The sequence below is a fragment of the Ascaphus truei genome, chromosome 3 (assembly GCF_040206685.1).
Source record: "Ascaphus truei isolate aAscTru1 chromosome 3, aAscTru1.hap1, whole genome shotgun sequence".
Taxonomy (NCBI): domain Eukaryota; kingdom Metazoa; phylum Chordata; class Amphibia; order Anura; family Ascaphidae; genus Ascaphus; species Ascaphus truei.
The window spans coordinates 164,339,349-164,363,352 of NC_134485.1; the positions used below are offsets into that span (position 1 = coordinate 164,339,349).

Sequence of the window (24,004 nt, forward strand, 5' to 3'; positions counted from 1 at the left end):
CGCTCCCCGCTTCCCCCTGTCACCGCAGGACAGCCCGCGGGGAAGGAGATGGGAGCGGGGATGTCCCTCCGGTCCCCGCTTACCTCTGATCCCTCCACGTGCCCGGTGCTCCCGCTGCCTGCATGGAGGTGGTAGCGGGGGGTTTCTTCTCCCCACCGCTGTCCCTGGCACTCCCGCTGCCTGCGCGGGAGGAGGGGGGGGAGCGGGTGGTGGTGCTGGTCGCGGCCTTTCCTCTGCTCCGACCCCACCCCCCCGTCTGTGTAGAGTGAGAGAGTGTGTGTGTGTATGTATATATGGGAGAGAAAGTGTGTGTGTGTATATGGGTGTGTGTATGTGGGTGTGAGTGTGTGTAAGTGTCTGTGAGTGTGTGTAAGAGTCTGAGTGTGGGTGTAAGTGTGTGTAAGTGTCTGTGAGTGTGTGTAAATGTATGTGAGTGTCTGTGAGTGTCTAAGTGTGTGTGTGTGTGTGTAAGTGTGTGTAAGTGTCTGAGTGTGTGTGTAAGGGTGTGTGAGTGTGTGTGAGTGTGTGTGAGTGTCTGTGAGTGTGTGTAAGTGTGTGTAAGTGTGTGTAAGTGTGTGCAGTGTGTGTGCAGTGTGCAGTGTGTGTGCAGTGTGTCAGTGTGTGCAGTTTGAGCAATGAGCAGTGTGTGTGCAGTGTGCAGTGTGTGTGCAGTGTGTCAGTGTGTGCAGTGTGAGCAATGAGCAGTGTGTGTGCAGTGTGCAGTGTGTCAGTGTGTCAGTGTGTGCAGTGTGAGCAATGAGCAGTGTGTGTGCAGTGTGCAGTGTGCAGTGTGCAGTGTGTGTGCAGTGTGTGTGCAGTGTGTGCAGTGTGAGCAATGAGCAGTGTGTGTGCAGTGTGCAGTGTGTGTGCAGTGTGTGCAGTGTGAGCAATGAGCAGTGTGTGTGCAGTGTGCAGTGTGTGTGCAGTGTGTGTGCAGTGTGTCAGTGTGTGCAATGAGCAGTGTGTGTGCAGTGTGCAGTGTGTGTGCAGTGTGCAGTGTGTGTGCAGTGTGTCAGTGTGTGCAGTGTGAGCAATGAGCAGTGTGTGTGCAGTGTGTCAGTGTGGCAGTGTGAGCAATGAGCAGTGTGTGTGCAGTGTGCAGTGTGTGTGCAGTGTGTGTGCAGTGTGTCAGTGTGTGCAGTGTGAGCAATGTGTGTGCAGTGTGTGTGCAGTGTGTCAGTGTGTGCAGTGTGAGCAATGAGCAGTGTGTGTGCAGTGTGCAGTGTGTGTGCAGTGTGTGTGTAGTGTGTGTGCAGTGTGTGTGCAGTGTGTCAGTGTGTGCAGTGTGAGCAATGAGCAGTGTGTGTGCAGTGTGCAGTGTGTGTGCAGTGTGTCAGTGTGTGCAGTGTGAGCAATGAGCAGTGTGTGTGCAGTGTGCAGTGTGTGTGCAGTGTGTGTGCAGTGTGAGCAATGAGCAGTGTGTGTGCAGTGAGTGTGTGCAGTGTGTGCAGTGTGCAAAAAAAAAATTAAAATTTTTTTTTTTTTTTTTTTTTTTTAAACGGGAGCCACGGGAAAACCGCGTTATAACCGAATCGCGTTATAACGGCGTTTAGCTGTATAACCTTTTTCATATATAAAATCTTAACATAAACTTTAGTATTCGTCTGATCATTTGACAGTATCAAGCGCCTAAGAGCCCCTTAAATAGGATTATAGTACTCTTTCCATTGGTATATTAGAGATCTTGATTCATAACCTCTAGGCATGCCCCTGGCTCTTGTTTGCACAGAATTTTAAATATTTGGGACCTTTCGAGGAACATTTCCATAGATTTATATTGATACCAAAGAAAGTGTTTCCTTCTTATTCACATTTAACACCACTCATACTGTATGTAATTTTTGTTCTTAGAGGGGGGGCTAGATGGGGGGAGGGGTGGAAGGGAGGCTGGGGGGGGAAATGGGAGCGAGGGGGAAAGACCTGGGGAAGGGGAAGGGAGGCGGAAGGCAAAAAGTGTTTGAATAGTGAAGGGATGGAAGTACATTCTGTCGTTGGACAAATTAGCATGAGGGGTATGTATTAATGAGGAGGGACAGGCCATATGATAAAGAGGGTGGTGGGGGCGGAAGAGGGCTGGAACAAGGGGGGAGATCAGAAAATGTGGCTCTGAAAACAGTTGTGAGTGGGTGTAACGCAGGCCTGCCCAACACGTAAAGTGAGAAGGGCCGAACTGCTCCAAGGAAAAAAAAACGGGTTAAATCATCATCATCATCATCATCTCTCCTCCAGCACCTCTCCATCATCATCATCCTCATCTCCCCCAGAACCCCTCACTATCAACCTTTATGATACTCCCCATCTATCTCTCATACCCCCATCTCTCCCCCTCACCCACACAATACCACCCTCCACATCAAAAACACAATACCCCCTCCACATCCCCCCAGCCCATTCCATGTCAGCAGCCCCCCCCCCAAGTCAGCATCCCATGTCAGCATCCCCCCCATGTCTCTCTTCCCTCAATATAACACTCTCTCCCCCTCCCCTAAATCACACCCTCTCCCACTCCTCTCAATATGACACTCTTTCCCCCTCTCCTCAATATGACACTCTCCCCCCCTGCAACTCACATCATACCCCCCCCTGCACCTCACATGTCAGCAGCCCCCCCCTCACATGCCAGCAGCCCACCCCTCACATGCCAGCAGCCCACCCACCCCTCACATGCCAGCAGCCCACCCACCCCTCACATGCCAGCAGCTAACTCCCCCCTCACATGTCAGCAGCCCACCCCCCTCACATGTCAGCAGCCCACCCCCCGTCACATGTCAGCAGCCCACCCCCCGTCACATGTCAGCAGCCCACCCCCCCTCACATGTCAGCAGCCCACCCCCCCTCACATGTCAGCAGCCCACCCCCCCTCACGTCAGCAGACCACCCCCCCTCACATGTCAGCAGCCCACTCCCCCTCACATGTCAGCACCCCCCCTCACATGTCAGCACCACCCCTCACATGTTAGCACCCCCCCTCACATGTCAGCAGCCCACCCCTCACCTCTGCACCAGCCCGTTTTTCACACCCACCCCCCACCAGCCCGTTTTTCTCTCTCTCTCACACACACACACACACACACACACACACACACACACACACACACACACACACACACACACACACACACACACACACACCTCTACCTCTTTTAGATCAGCACATCCTCTCTCCCCGGTACTAAGCCCCGCCCCCGGCATGCTCTTACCTCCCCGGCATCCTGCATCCTCCTCATGCTGCTTCTGCCCCCGCGCACTGAAAAACCAGGGGGGGGGGCGGTGGAGGAGGGGAGGGGGATGAATTGCCGCCATTTTTTTAAACTTTAAATTTTTTTTTTTTTTTAATTTATTTAATTAATTAACTGGCGCCCGGCCGGAGTCACTGCGGGCCACACAGAGAGGCCAGGCGGGCCGCATGTGGCCTGCGGGCCGTATGTTGTGCAGCCCTGGTGTAACGCGTAGCTCACCACAAACGAGGCGCAACCGTGGGGCTGAGGTAGGGAATTGTATAGAACGCCAACCACAACTGCGAGGGCACGTCTAGAGTGTAGGATAGTCGGGCAGGCCAGATTAGGGTAAGAGAAGACAGCATAAGTGAGGTACTTGCCGGGTCTTGGAGTATAGAGCAGCGGATTGTTAGGGTACGTAGCCAAAGTCCGGGTTGGAGAGCGTAGAGTAGTCATGGAGCCAAGCCAGGGTCAGTGCAGGAGAGAAAAGCGTCGTCGAGGTTCCAAAGCCAGGGTCAGTGCAGGAGAGAGTAGAGTAGTCATATCCAAAGCCAAGGTCAGTGCAGGAGAGTATCACAGGGTAGTATCCAGGCAGGGTCAGGCAGCAGGGTTCAGGCAGACAGGAACTAGGCAGTGAGTGCAGCGTCACACAAACAGAGGTTATACTCGGCAATGACTGGGAGCACTGAGAACATATTTATAGGAACCCCCCACCATTGGGAGGCGACCAGGAAGCAGGAGAATGGCACAGGATAGGCTGCTGGACCATACAGGTTCGTCCTATTACACAGCCAATAGCCAGTGCGTCAGAATGTGCGCGCAACCCGCGCAACACGTAGGCGACCCGGTCGCGCGCCATCATCCTGCGCCGCAAGAGCCGTGCCAACACAGGCACGGAGACCAGAGGCAGGACCCGCGGGAAAGGAGGCGGACCAAGGAGCGCCACCGCGCCGCGTACCCGTGATGTCACGGTGGGGGCGGAAATCAGAGGCGGAACCTGCGGAGGTAGAGGTGGAACAAGGGACGCGACCGCGCTGCAAAATGGTGACATCAGTCCGGGGGTGGGACCGACGGGCGGGGACCGTAGACCACTGAGAAGACCGTGCACCAAGACAGGAGGGACGAGAGCGCGCCCCATGCCCAGGAACCGAAGAGGACCGCGCAGAACCCTCGCGCAAGTACCACCGCCAGGTTTCCACTCTTGAGTGCCATGGTAGTCCAATGGGCGGGTGAGAGTTAAAGGGGCAGGAGCAGCAGAACGGCGAATCCTCACAGTGGGATACATCCATATCATCAAAATCCCCATTCTCCCTTAATTTTTTTCGAGGCCTCTACTTCCAAACCTCTATATTGTGCCAGATATTTCTACAGAAACCTCTATGCATGGTCACGAAAACAACTGTAAATAAGATTTTAACATTTGGAGCATACTGACATCCTTTACGGCATTTTTGAGGTTTAATAAAACTTGTATACTTCCTCTGAGTCTAAGTAACTTAGGATACCATTTATTTTGGGGAAGGTAGCTTGTCAAGAGCTATATAGTAAGAGGTGGGGGGCTAGGGAACTGGTTAAAGGGGTGGCGGGGGGGTACCAGGGGTGGGAGGGGGGCGAAAGAGGAGGGGTGATTGAGAGACCAGGGGGCTTAAGAGGAGGAGGATGGGAAGGGGGCAATTAAAGGGGGAGGGAGGGGAGAAGGGGGGGCCCTGGTATGGTGGGGGATGGAAGAGTGCCCGTCCGACAGTGGAGCTGGCATGTTTCTATTCAATTTTTAATAAAGGATGCCTCCTTATTTTTATCTTTGCAGGGCACAATATTGCGTTTTAATCCTCTTTATCTAAACATACGGCGAAACTTTCCATGGATGTAAACCTATATGACATAGAATTACCATAATGAAACTAGCTCCTAAACTTCCATACATAGAATTAAAACATATTCCTGAAGAGCCCACTACCAAAGAGAGATCTAGATGTATTGCTCCTATAAATCCTGCTCGTATAAACTGGGGAAGAGCGTATCCTAACTTGAGGCGGATATGGCTTTTTACTCTTGTATACCTCCTATGGGGGTTCTTAAGGGATCGGGGCGAGGGATGGTGAAACTATTAGGTTAGACGCCTCTTTTCTAATGTAAACACATCTAATTTAGCTAGCCTCTCCTCATAAATCAGATTTTCCATCCCTTTATTAATTTGGTGGCTCTTATAAGTTCTTTATCAAGACATAATTAAAAAAAGCTTCCTCTACTTTTTCAAATTGAACTTTATATAAACAAATATTGTACACGTGACTATACAGTAGCTATAAAAAGAACAGCCCACCACGCTTGCATGTGTTAACGTCTGTTGTCTTTTGTACAAAGTTCCGAGGACAGCAAATGATTTATTGCGTAACTAAAAGAGCTGACAGTGGCTTTCTTAAATTTGGCTCATGAAACAATCTTTGTTTTCCAGAGGAAAATACATTTGCAGGAAGTAATTATTTGCAGAAAAACATTTGCTTAATAGGTCTACAGTAGGCTGGTAATATCTTAAAATGTAAAAAGAACTAAAACAAAAAACAAGAGTGCTTTCACAGAGCCGAGGAAAGTGTTTCTTTGTGGTATAGACATATATATTTTTTAATGTACGTTTAGAAGTCTTCTGGATTCAGAACTCTGACCTAATTGATCCTCAATTATCGTGACATTTAATCACTTCATGGGTTGCATATCAGAGGCGCTGTAACAGTCACTATTTCTTCGCATGCACTTTTGGTTTGTCAGAGGACTTGCTTAGCAACCAGTGTTAGTCACACCGAATTACACTTGATACGATCCGTTGTATATTTCCATTTAATTGGTTGATTATATATCACAAGGGTTATCTTCGCACATTTTATAGTGGTAGCGCTATGCACACACTTTTCATCACGTTTAAGATGACTTTCTTCTATTCAAAGGCCTGCCACACAGAACTACGCAAATACTTTCAAAAGCTCCAAAATGAGGTTATTGAAATACAGCTCAAGAAATTTACTAAATATTCCAGAGGAGGAAGGAGAAATATGATACTTATTTTAGACTCTCTTTTCTATTCAACCCCACTCATGCACTTCCTGCTTTTCACTAATTTCCTCCTGCTTTAATACATAGATACTGGTAAGGCAATATTTTAGAGAGCTTTGCAACTGAAACGTGCTACAATAAAAACGCCCTGAGGAAAATAATGGATGATCTACGGGTTTAATTACTTATTTTACTTTGCAGTTTTGAGGAAGTGCTGAGACGGAAAACACAGGGTTCTGAATGTTGATAAGGTTCCCTTGAAAATCCCCCCCCCAAAAAAAATCTGATTTACAGTAGTTATTTTTGCTTGTTTGTACATAGTATGAATTCTCTGTAATCCATCATAAAAGAATGGTACTTGAAATGGTGCTGACTAAAGGGTCCATTAATGAGAATTTTGTATTTTACCAACATTGAATTCAAAGCATATAAAAGGTTTTTAATGAACCACAGAAGTCAATGAACAAAACACTGAACTTATTTTCATGTGTGACGTGGATTGGTCACTTATCTAAATTGAGCTTACCTTTAATTTCCTTCTTGCGTTAAATTTCCTCAGTTGTTCTACAGTTTCTGGAAGGTGAATCTTGTATGCATAGCGATCTCTTTCCTAAGGTGGGGGGAAATTGTGGCACATGTGAAGGACAAAATGGAACATTTTCAATATAAATCTGTTAAAACAAACACAAAATCTACGTGGCCACTTTGGGAATTGTGTCTGAGTAGGCAACTCCACTAACAACAAACTTTGCTTCACCACTCGCTAGCACTTTCCATTAACTAGAGCTCCAGAATGTTGCACGCAAAAAGACTTGGAAATTGTGAATGATCTGCTTTATCTTGGCAGGACTAACAACATCTTTGAATGAATCCTATTGGTAACTGGGCTTAAAGGTGGGAGGTCAGTGGCACAAAAGAGCTTAGTGTCGAGAGCTGAAAAACTCGCCAAGGTAAGCAATATGACCAACTACGGCATGACGACCAATAGATGGCTTTGTAGCATTTAATTGTGTGATATTTGCTGTGTTGATTTTCGTACCATTTTGCCTGCAAACAATAAATAAAAGTTAAATTCCTCGGCAGTACCCGAAGTTTACGTTAACTAGGTTAAGCTGGAATTCAGGTTACAATAAAGGAAATAGAGCAGCACAGACGTCTACTTTATTTTGTTAAAATCACAAGGCCAAAAAGGTTGGACAAAAATAAGGAACAACATACTGAGTGAAAAAAAAAGTCCTATTATGAAAGAACAGATGTGAGGTTTCCGTGTATTTTTAAAATTAGCAAGGCACAGGTTTTTGGTATAATGAATCAAAGTAGAGCAGAGGGAAAAACATGTTCAGGGACACTTTGTTTAGAACTTGTGCAATCAATGTGCACACTGGCCAAGAGATATATCACAGATTCATGCTCCGTTACTTTTAACACTGTTTTTATTCTGTTTTAAGAAAAAAAGGTTTGTTCTGGACACTTGAATGATATTGTCTGCTAAATATGTACACGCAAGTTCACTTAAGTTCAGACTCAAGTTCACTTAGGGCTATTTTTTCTGTTTAAAACACAAATGTAGACAATCCAACCAAGATGAATATGATTTATGAGTAGCATACTTCATTGAGAAATATGTTTTCATCCTTCTCCCTTCGTCACAAATCATGTGTTTTCCCAAATTAGCTGAACATCTGGTCTATGCAGCAGACTGCTGAAATATTCGGCGAAGGCTCGACAACACTGAAGCATGTTTTCATACAGTTGGGATAGGATGTGGACAGACATCAATGATGTGTATCTGTCCCCATGTTTATTATAACGAGAGACCGATCCATAATTTACTGGTTTAAAGTTTTTGGTATGGTGGTTTAATTGATCTCATCAAGGCAGAAGATTAAAAACCAGAAATCTTTCTAACTTTAGTTTGTTAATGATCACATGCAATAGAGAAGATGAGACAATTTAAACAAATACATTTCAGTATTGAAATCGCATACGTTATCTACTGTGTTACTTTTATAAAAGTAGCCCGGTAAGTTGAATTGCTACTCATCATATGCAACATGGGAGATCTCTAACGTCTTAAGAGTTACTAAACAATGCTGAAACTTAAGGCTCTCTAGGCCAGGGGTGGGCTACTTCAGTCCTCGAGGGACTCTAACAGGTCAGGGTTTCAAGATATCCCTTCTTCAACACAGGTGGCTCAATCAGTGGCTCAGTCTTCAGCCTAGACCTATTCAAATAAGCCTGAAGGACTAGAACCGCTTACCAAATATGGCCCTTAAAAACCAACGGTGGGAAACGCAGCACTGCTGACTTAATTCTATAAAAATGCTTAAATGAATGTCAGAGAAAATACATGTGTACGCACATTGCTCTCCCAGGGAAGGGGATTAGGCAATGCCACACTGATAACCTCTGCAAGTTAATATGTCATCTACACTCTTTCCCACACAAATCTACTGTGCACATAAAGAGCATTTCCAGATAACATATTAACAAACTTCTATTTAGCAGTCAGCTTTATTTTATGAGAGGAACCACGTAATTAAAACTGTTAATAATCATTATGGGGATGCTGAGCCTTGCTCTTCTTTCCTAAAGCAATGGTCCTCCCACTTAAAGACAACTAAAGAATTATGGAACAAAATAAGGTGGATTTATAAGGTTAACTTTCACAGGCGAATCATAATTCTGCATACAGGTAATCGAAAGACAAAAGTGCACTTAATGATAGAAATGTTGATGCATTAGAGAGAGAATGGGGTGCACACTTTACTACTATTCTCTCCGGTGGGAGACAGGCCCGTATTGGCATGTGAGATTACAATAGTCAGAAAAATTTATGTTGGGGAAAACAAAGGAGCTGGGGGAAAAACTCTGAATGTGTGGACAGCAGAAGACAGATGGAAAGAACAATGCTGATGAAAGGTCCGCATGGGACCTGAAACTTTGTATTCTTCACTGCTCTCTAATGAATGGAAGAGACTGAACTGAGAAATCTGCGACTAGAGTTCTACTCGGTATCTCACTTGGGAAACTCTGTTGCAGTGTTTTTATTCATGTGAGATTACAAAGCATGTCGTCCCTCTTTTTAATATAAAAACATTTTGAGAATACACACAGCATAAAATCACATCAACCGTTGAGTAATGGCGAATGCATGCCCGCCTCGATCACTCTTACAAAATAACAATGAAGCTACAATTTTCTAATCTGCATTATGATGTAATAGGCAATGAAGTGCAGCAGGAAGGTCTTCAAGGTTCCATAAAGTAGAGCTAATTTACCTTCAGCCAAGGGTGATTCAGTGCCTCATAGACTGTTATCCTTTCAGCTGGGTCCAGCATAAGCATGCGGCGTACCAGATCTTTGGCACTTTCGGATATATGGCTCCATTGTCTAGGATTCATCTGAAAAAAAGTGAAACAAATGTGAACTGAAGATATAATCTTCAAAACAATAAATTCGTGTTTGTTGAGCCAATGCAACTGGAGCATGTATTAAAAAGCCTTCCAAATAAGAAAAACTTACTGTTCAGCGACCGTACTAGTCACTTTCTATCACCAAATACAACATATAGCACTAAATGACAAGACATTAACGGTCGATTGCTTATGTAGTGATTCAGACTTATGGACACAATCGGAGCCCCACAGACATCCATTTTCTTATCTTTAAAGGAATGCAATTATACCCATTTAATATAGTTACCAATCATTCCTACATTTTAAATTACACTTATACAATGCAGGCATTTTCCAGCATTATACTCTCTCATAGATGAAGTTATAGTGTATAGAACTTTTGAAACCTCACATTTCTTCTTCAAGTGTACTGTATAAGTATAAGTATTGCAAGCAATACAGTACCAAATTGAAAAATAAAATAAAAAATTGACAAATTAAAGGAAATTCACTACAAAAACTTTACGTATGAAAAATCAAACGCTCAAAAGTCGGGAAATTAAGTTATGGGCTCCGGTATCAGTGTTTAAACGTTTACATTTTTTAATATTTATATCTATATATATATCTATATTTCCACTGCATTTCCATCTATACAGTATGTCTATCGATCTTCATACACCTCTCGGCACACATGTATATAGATGGATAATATATTCAAATACTATAATATGAAAAAAGTGATACGGTGTGACACAGAGACACACTTTCTGTTTGCATTTTAATACATTTTCTATCTATATGCATAATAACAGAGAGGCTATTGTTATGATTGCAAAAATGCCAGGCTCCTTGTGTTAACTCCTCTAGAGGTAAATTATCTAATTAACAAACAATGACAACACATACAACGTGCTTAGGTAAGTGTTCCCCTGAAAGCCTGGTCTGTTGGTTCCTTTCAAAAGTGCACTGTAACTTGAAGAGTCTTACCATAATGATTTGATAAAAAGCATTATGGGGTGCAACTACAATGCACCAGCACGGCATAATAGATATTCCACACAGCCTCTCCTCTCTATACCATTCCCTGCTACAGCACCAGGAGACAGATTGTGGGGAGAGTAGGTAACAGAGGCAATATGTTATTTGTGTGTCTAACTGGTTCAATCACTGCATTTGAAGCGAGAACAGTTATAGGTCAAGTGTACAATGGGTATTCTTGTACAGTAGTTGTGTATGTGAGGGTACAGAAGCTAACAGGATGTCATTAGCAGTGTGGTATCTACACTCCCAGGAAGTGACGCAGTCACGCAAGGCTACGGCCAGGCAAGGAGCGCGCTGGCGCTCGTGCGGGGTGATGTCACTCGCTCTGCTCGGCCAGGTGATTTGTGGACAGCTAGGTGGGGGGTTGTGTCGGGGGCACGGCCATGACGTCACGGATCTGGTTCGCCCTCATTGGGTGAACCGCTCACGTGACGCGCAAGCAAATTCAAATTTGCTTGCTTTCAGCAAGCAGCTAAGCGCTGTGCATGCGCAGACGCTCGCTCACGCTGGCCACACACATTGAAAAAAGGGGTTTCATTGCGGCCAGCACGAGCTCGCGCCCACTCAGCATCACCCTGGACGGCGCCTAACGTGTAGGGTCAGAGGTTACAGTTGATTGTGAGAGACGCGTGCATAGCCTTTTAGGCACTGTGAAAACAGCCCAGCAGCTCTCAGTTAAATTGTCCCCCAACTTCTGCTCCTGCACTTAAGCTCTGTACACGGAGCACACAGACGGCATCGGAATGCCTACACAGACGTTCCCTTGCAACGGAGGAGCCATTTGCCACTGTTTGGATGTGCCTATTTAACTCCATTTGAGTAGGGTTCTGGTTTTTGTAAACCGGACCAGCAGCGCGACTTAACTCATGTATTTTTAGACAGGCATTGTCTCTTTTATATTTTAATAAATTAGCTTAACTGTTTATTTCAGCAGTTTTGATTGTTCATTTTGATCTTAGTGTGTTAGTCTTGCCCCGTCTTAGTTGTTTGTTGTTATGTTGTTTATGCAGCAGTACACACTATGATTGTCTCTTGTGTTTAATTCCACATGTCCTGAGGAAACTTCTTCATGGATTATTCAAGTGGATCCGGATGGTTTTTTTTTTATCAGGCAGCCTTGCTTATATGCATAAGTACTCTGTACACTTTTTGATTATATTTAGTCACTAGTGGTCACCACACATTGTTTGTAAGCAGTAGCGCTTTCAGCACTTTCCTTTTTGTTGTAATGTGTTTAATTTAACTTTTCGGAGTCCCATATTTTCCTGAACTTTTCTGATCCCTTGGTCTAACTGGTTTTGGTGCTTCCAGGTTTACCATTTCCAAGAGGATTCATTGTGGGTACTCTGGAAATCTCCCATACAGTAAGTAATCTGTGAGGAAACATTTCACAACCTGGAAAAAGAGACATGTATTCATCAAGTCCATGGAGATACAGTTAGGTCCGGAAATAATTGGACACTGACAATTTTCATAATTTTGGCTCTGTACGCCACCACCATGGATTTGAAATGAAACAACAGAGATGCAATAGAAGTGCAGACTTTCAGCTTTAATTCAATGGGTTGAACAAAAATATTGTATGAAACATTTAGGAATTGCAACCATTTTCCTAAACAGTCCCCTTATTTCAGGGGCTCAAATGTAATTGGACAAATTAACACAATCATAAATAAAATGTTCATTTTTAATACTTTGTCGATAATTCGTTGCAGGCAATGACTGCTTGAAGTCTGGAACACATGGACATCACCAAACGCTGGGTGTCCTCCTTTGTGATGCTTTGCCAGGCCTTTACTGCAGCTGTCTTCAGTTGTGGTTTGTTCGTGGGTCTTTCTGCCTTAAGTTTTATCTTCAGCAAGTGAAATGCATGCTTGATTGGGTTGAGATCAGGTGATTGGCTCGGCCATTGCAGAATATTCCACTTCTTTGCCTTAAAAAACTCCTGGGTTGCTTTCGCAGTATGTTTTGGGTCATTGTCCATCTGTAAAGTGAAACGCCATCCAATCAACTTCGCTGAATTCGGCTGAATCCGAGCAGACAATATATCCATATACACTTCAGAGTTCATCCAGCTGCTTCTGTCACATCATCAATAAACACTAGTGACCCAGTGCCATTGGAAGCCATGCATGCTCATGCCATCACACTGCCTCCACTGTGTTTTACAGATGATGTGGTTTGTTTCGGATCATGAGCCGTTCCAAGCCTTCTCCATACTTTTTTCTTCCCATCATTCTGGTACAGGTTGATCTTAGTTTCATCTGTCCAAAGAATTCTGTTCCAGAACTGGGCTGGATTTTTTAGATATTGTTTGGCAAAGTCTAGTCTGGCCTTCCTATTCTTGAGGCTTATGAATGGTTTGCACCTTGTGGTGAACCCTCTGTATTTGCTCTCGTGAAGTCTTCTCTTTATGGTAGACTTGATTAATGATATGCCTACCTCCTGTTCTTCACTTGGCTGGATGTTGTGAAGGGGTTTTTCTTTACCATGGAAAGGATCCTACCACTGTTGTCTTCTGTGGACGTCCAGGCCTTTTTGTGTTGCAGAGCTCACCAGTGCGTTCTTTTTTTTTCTCAGTATGTACCAAACTGTTGATTTGGCCACTCCTAATATTCCTGCTATCTCTCTGATGGATATTCTTTTTTTTTGCAGCCTAAGGATGCCCTGTTTAACTTGCATTGAGAGCTCCTTTGACGCATGTTGTGGGTTCACAGCAACAGCTTCCAAATGTAATTGCCACACCTAGAATCAACTCCAGACCTTTTACCTGCTTAATTGATGATGAAATAATGACGGAATAGCCCACACCTATCCATGAAACAGCTTTTGAGTCAATTGTCCAATTACTTTTGGTCCCTTGAAAAAGAGGGGGCAACATATTAAAGAGATGTTATTCCTAAACCCTTCCTCGAATTTGGATGTGAATACCCTCAAATTAAAGCTGATAGACTGCACTTTAAGCCCATATTCATTATTTAACTGTAACTTGAATTTATTTTGGTACACAGCTGAAATAACAAAACTTGTATCAGTGTCCACTTATTTCCGGACCTAATTGTATCTCTCACTATTACAGTAATTAGACAGTCAAGTCCTACATGGTATTGCTTATATTTATATCAACATGTATATGCATAAACATTACATTCTTAGAACAAGTGCTTTTTCTTCCAGATTTTTCCAAAATGTATAGGGAAAAATGTAACAATATGGAATTATTGACAAGTTAAAAGAACAAGACAAAAATAAAGCTTATGCTTTGTAACTTTTGTAATGATGAAAATGAACGAGATTTCAAATCCTCTTTAGAGAAAACCCATAAACGAGATTATGCGTTTAATTAAATGGATAGTCTGGGGGAAACATTTGCTACAAATGGCTCTGGAAATGCTAATCTAGAATGTTACTTGATGTTGAACATACTAAAATCAAGGCATTTAAACTCAGTTACGTATATGCCAATAAAAGAAGAAAAGACTCCTCTGAGAGGATTAGGTTAAAATAAAGGATTAATAAACGGTTTATCTTACTTGTCTAAATTCCTTTAAGGCTAACGGTGAGTGATTAGAAGTCTGTTGCAAGTTCTAAAGTAATGAAGGGCACAGACATACATTACACTGTTATCAAGAGTAAAGTATACAGTAACTTGAAATGATCAATGCATCCTACTTGTCCACTTTATAGTGGAAGTAGTATTAGATTGCTCTATTGTTGCCATCAAAAAACAGTAGCCTGAAATCAGTACTCCTTGAGGAACGGTGACCACCTACAGTATCATTGTTTTGCAAGAAAGTCCCTACTATGGCATCTTTTCTCAGATACATTAACATTGCATTGCAACATAACAAAACCAACTCCTAGTACCAAGTTTGAAGGATGCTGGAATACATGGGAAGATGGCAGCATTGTTCACACCTCTCAGGTTATTTACACCACCGGACAAGATGATTTGATAGGACAAAGCAGGAAAGTAGTTGATTGTCCCTAGTGATGGTATTTCTTAAATCCAAGAAATCAGCTGAGATTCATCCACACCCTGGACAATAGGTAATTTTATAGTGAATGCCTATTGAACCATACATAACAAACCTGTCCTGCTTCCAGCCCCTCCTTCAGGCTTAAAGTCTGGCCTTGGAGAGAAGACTGCGTTATACATAATACAATAAAAAGCATAATTTATGTATAATATAGTTTTGTCATACATTATTCGTATTTTTTTTTTTATATGATTGGGCATTTCCCCACTTGACATGCTAGAACAGTGTTGGGCATTTGTTTATTTAATTTTTTTTCATTAGTACTGTATTGTGTGCTTTTGATACTAATTTAATGAATGAGCTACTTTAAGTGAATAAATGCAGCCTTGGGTGCCTGGAAGCAAAGGAATTAATTATACTACAAAAGCTGGTTTCAGTCCACTAAGAACCTGCCCCAAGTGACCACCTGTATGCATTGTGCAGGCTCTGCTACTGCTCACCACAAAGATGATTGGGAAGGGAAATATGTGGGTTCTGAGAAAGGATATCTGAGCAGTTGCATTGGCCTTGCACCAAGGCATATTTGAAAAATAGATGGACATGTTATTGTATCTTTTGTTAATTTTATAAATAAACAATCTAGCTATGTGTTATAGGATCAGCACACGACACCCTGTGACTGCTGTGATGATCTTTGTGATCTTCGGTAAAAGTCACTCATCCACAAAGATCCAATGCTGTCCTATGGTAGGGAGCCCACAAGATTTCAGAATGTAAATATTTAACAGTTGCATTATAATTTAGTAATACATGTCAATAGAAGAAGCTAGGGAGCTCATACGATGGGCACAGGTTAATACAACTTCCAGGGCAGTTATCTACTCATCAGTGCCTGATAAGATTACAATCACAGAACAGAATAAACAAGTGTGTTTTTTAGTTCTTTACAAATGTTGTTTCCTAGTAGTATAAATGTAAATGTTTTAGCATGTAGTCTGTTTTGTGATATATAGTAATTTTGTTGCAAGTTTGGATGCATTTAGGGGACTACATTTTATGTTTGTCATAGATGTAACTGTATGGAAGTATCTATTTTTAATTGTTATATATTTTGACATATCGTACAGTTCTATTTCATATACTGTGAAAGGGATTTGTTTGTGTTCAACTAGCTTTGTTTGCATCAGTTACCAATTGTGAATGCATATTGAGCACCAGCAGTCAGGTTATAGCACAAATGTGAAATTATGTGTTAACATTCAAAAGTTGGCTGTCAAATACGGGACAGTCAATGATCATTTTATGTTTAATGTATGACGAGCTGGTCATCAGCTACAGTACAATGCTTCTTGGAATTTTCTATCTTTCTTTAAGTATTTCAAAACTGTAGATTATTTTGTAAAGAAACTGTAATGAGCCAATTCACGCATTGGGCATTTCCCCCAAACCTGCCTTACCTCATAACCAGTTAAACAAAAAGAAACAGCTACTGCTCAGCTAAATTGAGGTTTGTATAAGGAGTGCATGCTGGGATAAATACCTCATAACCACACAGCATACAGTGCTTCCACTGCAGCCAGGGACTGTTGGTAATGGCATGTAAATGAGCGCTTGAACTGCATCCCATTTTGCTTCACATCCACATTTACATGGATCCCTTTAAGGTTACTCATGCTGTTTCACAGAGCTTTTAAAACAAAGTCTAGGTAAAGGTGTTCATGGCAGCTCTTTTGACCTTTGTCTCTCATCAGTTTGAAACAGCAGGCTTCAGCCTAAAGGGATCTACATTAAGCTTACAGTGCTCATTTACAGGTCATTATCCCTGGCCATACTGGAAACACTTTGTGATTATGGGGTAAGGCAGTTCTGGGGGACCTAAGAAATGCAAATCTGGTCATAAGTATTCGTTAGCATTACTGTACGGTGGAAAGATTAAAAAACCTATTATTACCATAATTTTCATGTATCCAGTTTGTTAAAAAAAAAAAAAAGAGATAGAAATGATAAATATTTGCGATACACCATTATAGCTATTCCTTCACAAAGCTTTATAACAAGCTTTATAACTATAACATGGTCCCCTGTAAGCTGTAGTGAAACCTATCCTAAGCTTCATTTTGCAAAGCCAGTATAACCAACCCCACACTGATGAGACCCATTAAGGTCGAAACAGCTGTCTGTGGGTGGGTTTACTGGCTATGCATCTTAACCCAGGCTGTGCACAAAGCTGTGAAATGCAGCAAGCATAAGCTTACAGGGGACCATGTTATATGGTTTTGAAGCAAAAGGTGGCACTGTGTGCTCATTTGTATGTCATTTCCCAGAATCCCTTGCTGCAGCGCTGTGTGCTGGGTGATAATGGTGAAAGGCAGGGTTGCAGACCTGTCTAAGACATGCAAATGAGCATACAGTAATATTTCCATTATATATATATATATATATATATATATATATATATATATATATATATATATATATATATATATATAAACTAGCTGATATACCCGGCGTTGCCCAGGATTCAATGGTCCCGCTCCCCCTATCTCTGCTCCCCATTGCCCTCTCTCTGTGGGTGGGTGAGTTAGTGACTGGGTGAGTTAGTGACTGGGCGGGTGAGTTAGTCAGTTAGTGATTGGGTGGGTGAGTTTGTGAGCGGGCGGGTGAGTTAGTGAGGGCGGGTAAGTGAGTTAGTGAGCGGGGTCTCAGCTAGTGACTGGGTGGGTGGGTGAGTTAGTGACTGGTTGGGTGAGTTAGTGAGTGGGTGAGTTAGTGAGTGGGTGAGTTGGTGACTGTGTGGGTGGGTGAGTTAGTGACTGGGTGGGTGAGTTAGTGACTGGGTGGGTGAGTGAGTGAGTGGGTGAGTTAGTGAGTGGGTGAGGCATGAAGCTAGAGGGCATTCCGGCATCCCCCCCGCACCCCCCATTACCTCACGTGGCAGCGGCATGCAAATAGTTAGCGTCCCGGCATCCCCCACACCTCAGGCGGCATGAAGATAGCGGTTAGGCATCCCCCCCACCTCACGCGGAGAGGAACCTTTGGGGAGGCGACAGGGAGGTACGGGGAGGGGGGGGGAGTGAGAACAGTCAGCCCCGCTGCGGCCGCCACTGCTCTGCTCCCCCGCCGGCATGTTAAGGGCGCGCCGAGGTGTGTTTCAGGCGGGAGAGGGACGGACGACAGTGGACAGGAGGGGACGGACGACAGTGGACAGGAGGGGACGGACGACAGTGGACAAGAGGGGACGGACGACAGTGGACAGGAGGGGACGGACGACAGTGGACAGGAGGGGACGGACGACAGTGGACAGGAGGGGACGGACGACAGTGGACAGGAGGGGACGGACGACAGTGGACAGGAGGGGACGGACGACAGTGGACAGGAGGGGACGGACGACAGTGGACAGGAGGGGACGGACGACAGTGGACAGGAGGGGACGGACAACAGTGGACAGGAGGGGACGGACGACAGTGGACAGGAGGGGACGGACGACAGTGGACAGGAGGGGACGGACGACAGTGGACAGGAGGGGACGGGGACAGTGGACAGGAGGGGACGGGGACAGTGGACAGGAGGGGACGGGGACAGTGGACAGGAGGGGGGGACAGTGGACAGGAGGGGGGACAGTAGACAGGAGGAGGGGGGGCAGTGGACAGGAGGGGGGGACAGTGGAGAGGGGGGGACAGTGGGGAGGGGGGGACAGTGGGGAGGGGGGGACAGTGGGGAGGGGGGGACAGTGGGGAGGGGGGGACAGTGGGGAGGGGGGGACAGTGGGGAGGGGGGGACAGTGGGGAGGGGGGGACAGTGGACAGGAGGGGGATGACAGTGGACAGGAGGGGGATGACAGTGTACAGGAGGGGGATGACAGTGTACAGGAGGGGGGGTGACAGTGGACAGGAGGGGGGTGACAGTGGACAGGAGGGGGTGACAGTGGACAGGAGGGGGGGTGACAGTGGACAGGAGGGGGGGTGACAGTGGACAGGAGGGGGGGGTGACAGTGGACAGGAGGGGGGGTGACAGTGGACAGGAGGGGGGGAGAGTGGACAGGGGGGGGGAGAGTGGACAGGGGGGGGGGAGAGTGGACAGGGGGGGGAGAGTGGACAGGGGGGGGAGAGTGGACAGGGGGGGGAGAGTGGACAGGGGGGGAAAAGAGTGGACAGGGGGGGAAAAGAGTGGACAGGGGGGGAAAGAGTGGAAGGGGGGGGAAAGAGTGGAGGGCGGGGGGGGAAAGAGTGGAGGGCGGGGGGGGGAAGAGTGGACGGGGGGGAAGAGTGGACAGGGGGGGACAGTGGACAGGGGGGGGACAGTGGACAGGGGGGGGGGACAGTGGACAGGGGGGGGGACAGTGGACAGGGGGGGGACAGTGGACAGGGGGGGACGACAGTGGACAGGAGGGGGGGTGACAGTGGACAGGAGGGGGGGGGTGACAGTGGACAGGAGGGGGGGTGACAGTGGACAGGAGGGGGGGTGACAGTGGACAGGAGGGGGGGGGTGACAGTGGACAGGAGGGGGGGTGACAGTGGACAGGAGGGGGGGTGACAGTGGACAGGAGGGGGGTGACAGTGGACAGGAGGGGGGGGGGTGAGTGGACAGGAGGGGGGGGGGGGTGAGTGGACAGGAGGGGGGGGTGACAGTGGACAGGAGGGGGGGTGACAGTGGACAGGAGGGGGGGTGACAGTGGACAGGAGGGGGGGGGTGACAGTGGACAGGAGGGGGGGTGACAGTGGACAGAAGGGGGGGGGGGAAGAGTGGACAGGGGGGGGGGGAGAGTGGACAGGGCGGGGGGAGAGTGGACAGGGGGGGGAGAGTGGACAGGGGGGGGGAGAGTGGACAGGGGGGGAGAATGGACAGGGGGGGAAAAGAGTGGACAGGGGGGGAAAGAGTGGAAGGGGGGGGGGAAAGAGTGGAGGGCGGGGGGGGAAAGAGTGGAGGGCGGGGGGGGGAGAGTGGACGGGGGGGAAGAGTGAACGGGGGGGTGACAGTGGACAGGGGGGGGACAGTGGACAGGGGGGGGACAGTGGACAGGGGGGGACAACAGTGGACAGGAGGGGGGGTGACAGTGGACAGGAGGGGGGGGGTGACAGTGGACAGGAGGGGGGGTGACAGTGGACAGGAGGGGGGGTGACAGTGGACAGGAGGGGGGGTGACAGTGGACAGGAGGGGGGGTGACAGTGGACAGGAGGGGGGGGGTGAGAGTGGACAGGAGGGGGGGTGAGAGTGGACAGGAGGGGGGGGACTGTGGACAGGAGGGTGGTTGGTTTGCGTTAAATTTACAGGTCCCTCCTCTCCACTCCCCCTGTATCCCCCCCCATGTGTAGCTCCGGTCCCCACCCTACAGACACACATACACACACACGTCACCTCACCTGCCGGCCGCCGCCATCTTAGTTACTCCGCGAGGGAGGAAGGGGGTCCTTCTGTGCGCCGCAATCTTTGGTGCCGCGTGGCAGCGGCAGGCTGCCCGCCCACTGCCTGTCCCCGCGCCGGGGGGGGAGTGGAGCGGAGGTCAGTGGAGCGGAGGTGAGTGGAGCGGGAGGTGAGTGGGGAGTGGAGCACCGGGGAGGGGGGGAGTGGAGCACCGGGGAGGGGGGGAGTGGAGCACCGGGGAGGGGGGGAGCGAAGCACCGGCACCGGGGGGACCTGACACGGGGAGAGAAGGAGGTGCGCGCATGGCATCCCGGGGAGGAGAGCGCGGGGGCGCGCGGCGCGTGCTTGAGAGCCGTGGGGGGTGTCCCGGGCGCTCTGTAGCGGCGCCGGGGGGGGGGGGGGGAAGCGCGGGAAACAGGGAGACACGGGACCGGCGGGTAAGAAACCGGGAGATGAGCAGTGTGTGTGTGTGTGTGTGTGTGAGTGTGTGTGTGTCGTCACTCCGCCTCAGGCCAATGAGAGGTGCGGGGGCGGCCGGCCCAAGGGACCAATCAGATTGGCCCTTGGGACACAGGCCATGCAGACAAACATACAGTCATTTCAGAAATATGTGGTAGAGGTAGATATATATATATATATATATATATATATATATACAGTGTTCGACAAACCTATACAGTTGCTCGCCCCGGGCGAGTGGATTTAACCCCCGGGCGAGTAAATATTGGCCCAAGCAGCACACGTTTGGTACTAGGTGGCGAGTAGATTTTTTTGTGTGGCGAGTAGATTTTTTGGTGATTTGTCAACCAATATATATATATATATATATATATATATATATATATATATATATATATATATATATATATATATATATAAATATACCTGCTTTCTCTCAGCCTCCGCGCACCTCCGCACGGCTGCAGTGTCTATGGATGCAGCCTATCACTGAACACATGTAGTTACAGACTGACATGACTTACATGATGAGATCCCCCTCACTCTGGGGCCACCACGAACTGAACTAGAATCTTTCATCCCCAGTTTATATACCCCATAGTGACATCACTAGTCACTATGACTACTACGGGAAGAGTTAACTTTCTACAAAGTATCCATATCTAGTAACATACTAGTTACCTTCTAGAAGGTGGGTGTGACTAAACATCTGCCTTCATCACTTTACAACACACACACGTGCGTATGTACCGTATTGGCCCGAATATAGTGCTATGTTTATTTTCCTAAAAATGTCCTTCTGAAAACTGTACTCGTATTATATGCGCAGCCTAACACCTTTTATTTTGCTTGCTCTATAGAGTCGTATTATGTGCGAGGCTGTACTATGTTCGGGCCAAAAAGGTAAATTTGTGTGTGTGTGTGCGCGTGTATGTATGTATGTATGTATGTACAGCTCAAACCCCTTATAACGCTGTACTTGGGGTCCAAAGAATCAAATCGCGTTATAAGCGGATCGCGTTAGAAATAATGTACAATTGTATGCATTGTATAATAAAGTATTTAAGATACCAATAATCATGTTGTAAAGTATTCATAAATACTAAAACTTGGGAGCCACGCTTGCATTGCTTTATAAGCGGATTCGCGTTGTAATGGATCGCGTTATAACTGGGTTGAGCTGTATGTATGTATGTATGTATATATATATATATATATATATATATATATATATTATATTACACACACGCACACACACGAGTTCTTAATGGAGAATCAATTGACGTGATTTTATTTTATTCCCCCGAGGGAGTAGATTGCTAAACCCTAAATTGTGTGGTTCCAAACAAGCATCTTCCATCATCACCCTTGTATTTTTAATTGCCACTATTATATAAGATAAAGTCTGTGTTGACTCATCAGAGATGAGGAAACTTCAGCTCTAGGCAAAGGTATAACTGGATTAGAGGGAGTAAGCCAAGAAACAGTGAAGACAAAGAGAGAAAGCTGCCACTATAAAAGCTGTGCACATCGAACAAACCCTTTTACAACATAAAAATATAACCTAAAAAAAACAAACAAGCGTTTGCCCATGTAGAACAACATCAGACAGGACACAGGGGCCACATACTGAACCCAGAATAAATTCATCATCTATGAAGGTGCCACACCAATATGACAGCTTATTAGAAATAATAACATCACAATGATTCATGGACATGGTTGGTATGTTCTCAGATGCCATTGATATTACTTGACATCTAAACATTGCGTATGCTGTGTAAACCCAAGTAGTGGAGGGTGATAGGTGAAAGGAAGCTTGAGAAAATCACTCCTGGGAGAATCAAACATATGGTGACTGCCAAGAAATTAAAGCCTTTAAAACATGATCAATAATGACATTGTCTACTGTTAATAGATGGAAATTGCTGCTGCTGATGCTTTGAAGCCTTCAAGGTCAGATAAGTCATAAAAAGGGAAGCAAGCTGCACAACATTATTATTGCAGTTTCATAGCGCTGGTTACCTTGTATTTCCCTTTAATAATGCCTTCAAACAACCTTTCCTTTGTTCCATAAAAAGGCAAACAGCCGCTTAACAGGATAAAAAGAATTACTCCGCATCCCCAGACATCTACCGGCTTCCCGTAGGGTTCTCTTTTTACCACCTCCGGAGCCATAAAGTGCGGTGTTCCTACACGACCTGAAAAGGGGGAAAAAGCAAAAATGAACTCTTGTTGTACATCTAAATGAAAATGACAGTAACTGTTCTTCTACCGTTTAACTTGATCAGTACCGGGAGAGTCAAAGACAAACACTTCATTACAAGAGCACAAATAGGTGTGATTTTAAATCTGGTAATTCCAATATAAAAGGAACATTGCATGTACTGTACCAACATATTGATGTTAATCACAGACAATGAGAGAAGGAATGTTGCCTGTAACAGTGTGTCCTTGTTCTGTGCAGAAATGTCAAATCCTAGAAATAGGAAGTGTGTAGAAACCATGCAATTTTTCTAGTGAGGCCATCATGTTCTTGGGCATCATATGGCAGGAAAAATGCTTCAGACAAGCAGTCTGGGTGCACAGAAAGTGATTCATCATCAAGCTTCAAATACGTATGTAACCACTAATGGTTCTAGCTGTTTACAGGATGGATTATGGCGAGTGGAATGGTATTGTGACAAGTGAAGTCTATCCATTTCCTTTATTTAACCAATGACGTAATTGCTATTGAAACAATATACTGTACTGTATGGTAGCATTCAGCCATATTCTTGCAGCACCTTTTACCAGGCATGTTGATACTTTTGGAGAGGTTTCATATTGATAGGTGCAGTTCCCAAGATTGCTAGTCTAGTTTGTATTTTTTACAAGATGTTTTTGATTTTCTTTTTTAATTTTCCTTAAAAAAAATTCTACAACCTCTAGGAAAGTGTTCGCACGGCAACCTCTGCTGTGGGTTGTAACTTGCTCCAACCACCAGCCAGCCTACAGCCATTTGCTTTGCTGACCTCAGAGGCTTAAGAGAGAAACGCTCTTATTTTCACACTCGCTCTTTTACGTAAGGGCGAGAATATTATCAGATTGGAATTCAAGTTTTGTCTATCTGCCTTGGGGTTGTATCGGAGGATTCAGAATTTTCAGAGTGACTTTATCTCACATAGAAAGGTAGAAGTGAAGTTGAAAGCTGAAAGTATGTGGAGTGATACCCTTTCGAAAGGCAACGAGAAAAAATAAAAGCGGTCTCTTTTTTATTAATAAACCAGGAACCTCTGAAAACCGTATGAAATTCTAAGTGTCGTAGTGGCTTGCAAGGTATTGCTTTGTATTAGCAAACACGTTCAATAAAGAAATTAATTCATAATAGATCACAAATTGGTTTTGAATTTAAAAAACTTGCCCAAAGTAAAAATGTAAGAGAACAGCAAAGTAGAAATACAGGTATTGCATGTAAACTAGTTGCCATTTCAAACAAATACTGTACATTTAACGA

General features: G+C 45.5%; 1 protein-coding gene across 12 annotated transcripts in view; it reads right to left on the reverse strand.

Annotated features, from left to right (window-relative positions):
* Window positions 1–24,004, reverse strand: part of CASK (calcium/calmodulin dependent serine protein kinase) — a 569,868-nt gene that overhangs the window by 261,186 nt on the left and 284,678 nt on the right. For all 12 annotated transcript variants that reach the window (XM_075589720.1, XM_075589721.1, XM_075589718.1 and 9 more), the window contains 3 exons: window positions 22,534–22,709; window positions 9,548–9,670; window positions 6,793–6,876 (listed from right to left, as the gene is read on the reverse strand). In XM_075589720.1, the coding sequence (XP_075445835.1) occupies window positions 6,793–6,876; window positions 9,548–9,670; window positions 22,534–22,709 (383 nt within the window). The remainder of the gene's footprint in view (window positions 1–6,792; window positions 6,877–9,547; window positions 9,671–22,533; window positions 22,710–24,004) is intronic.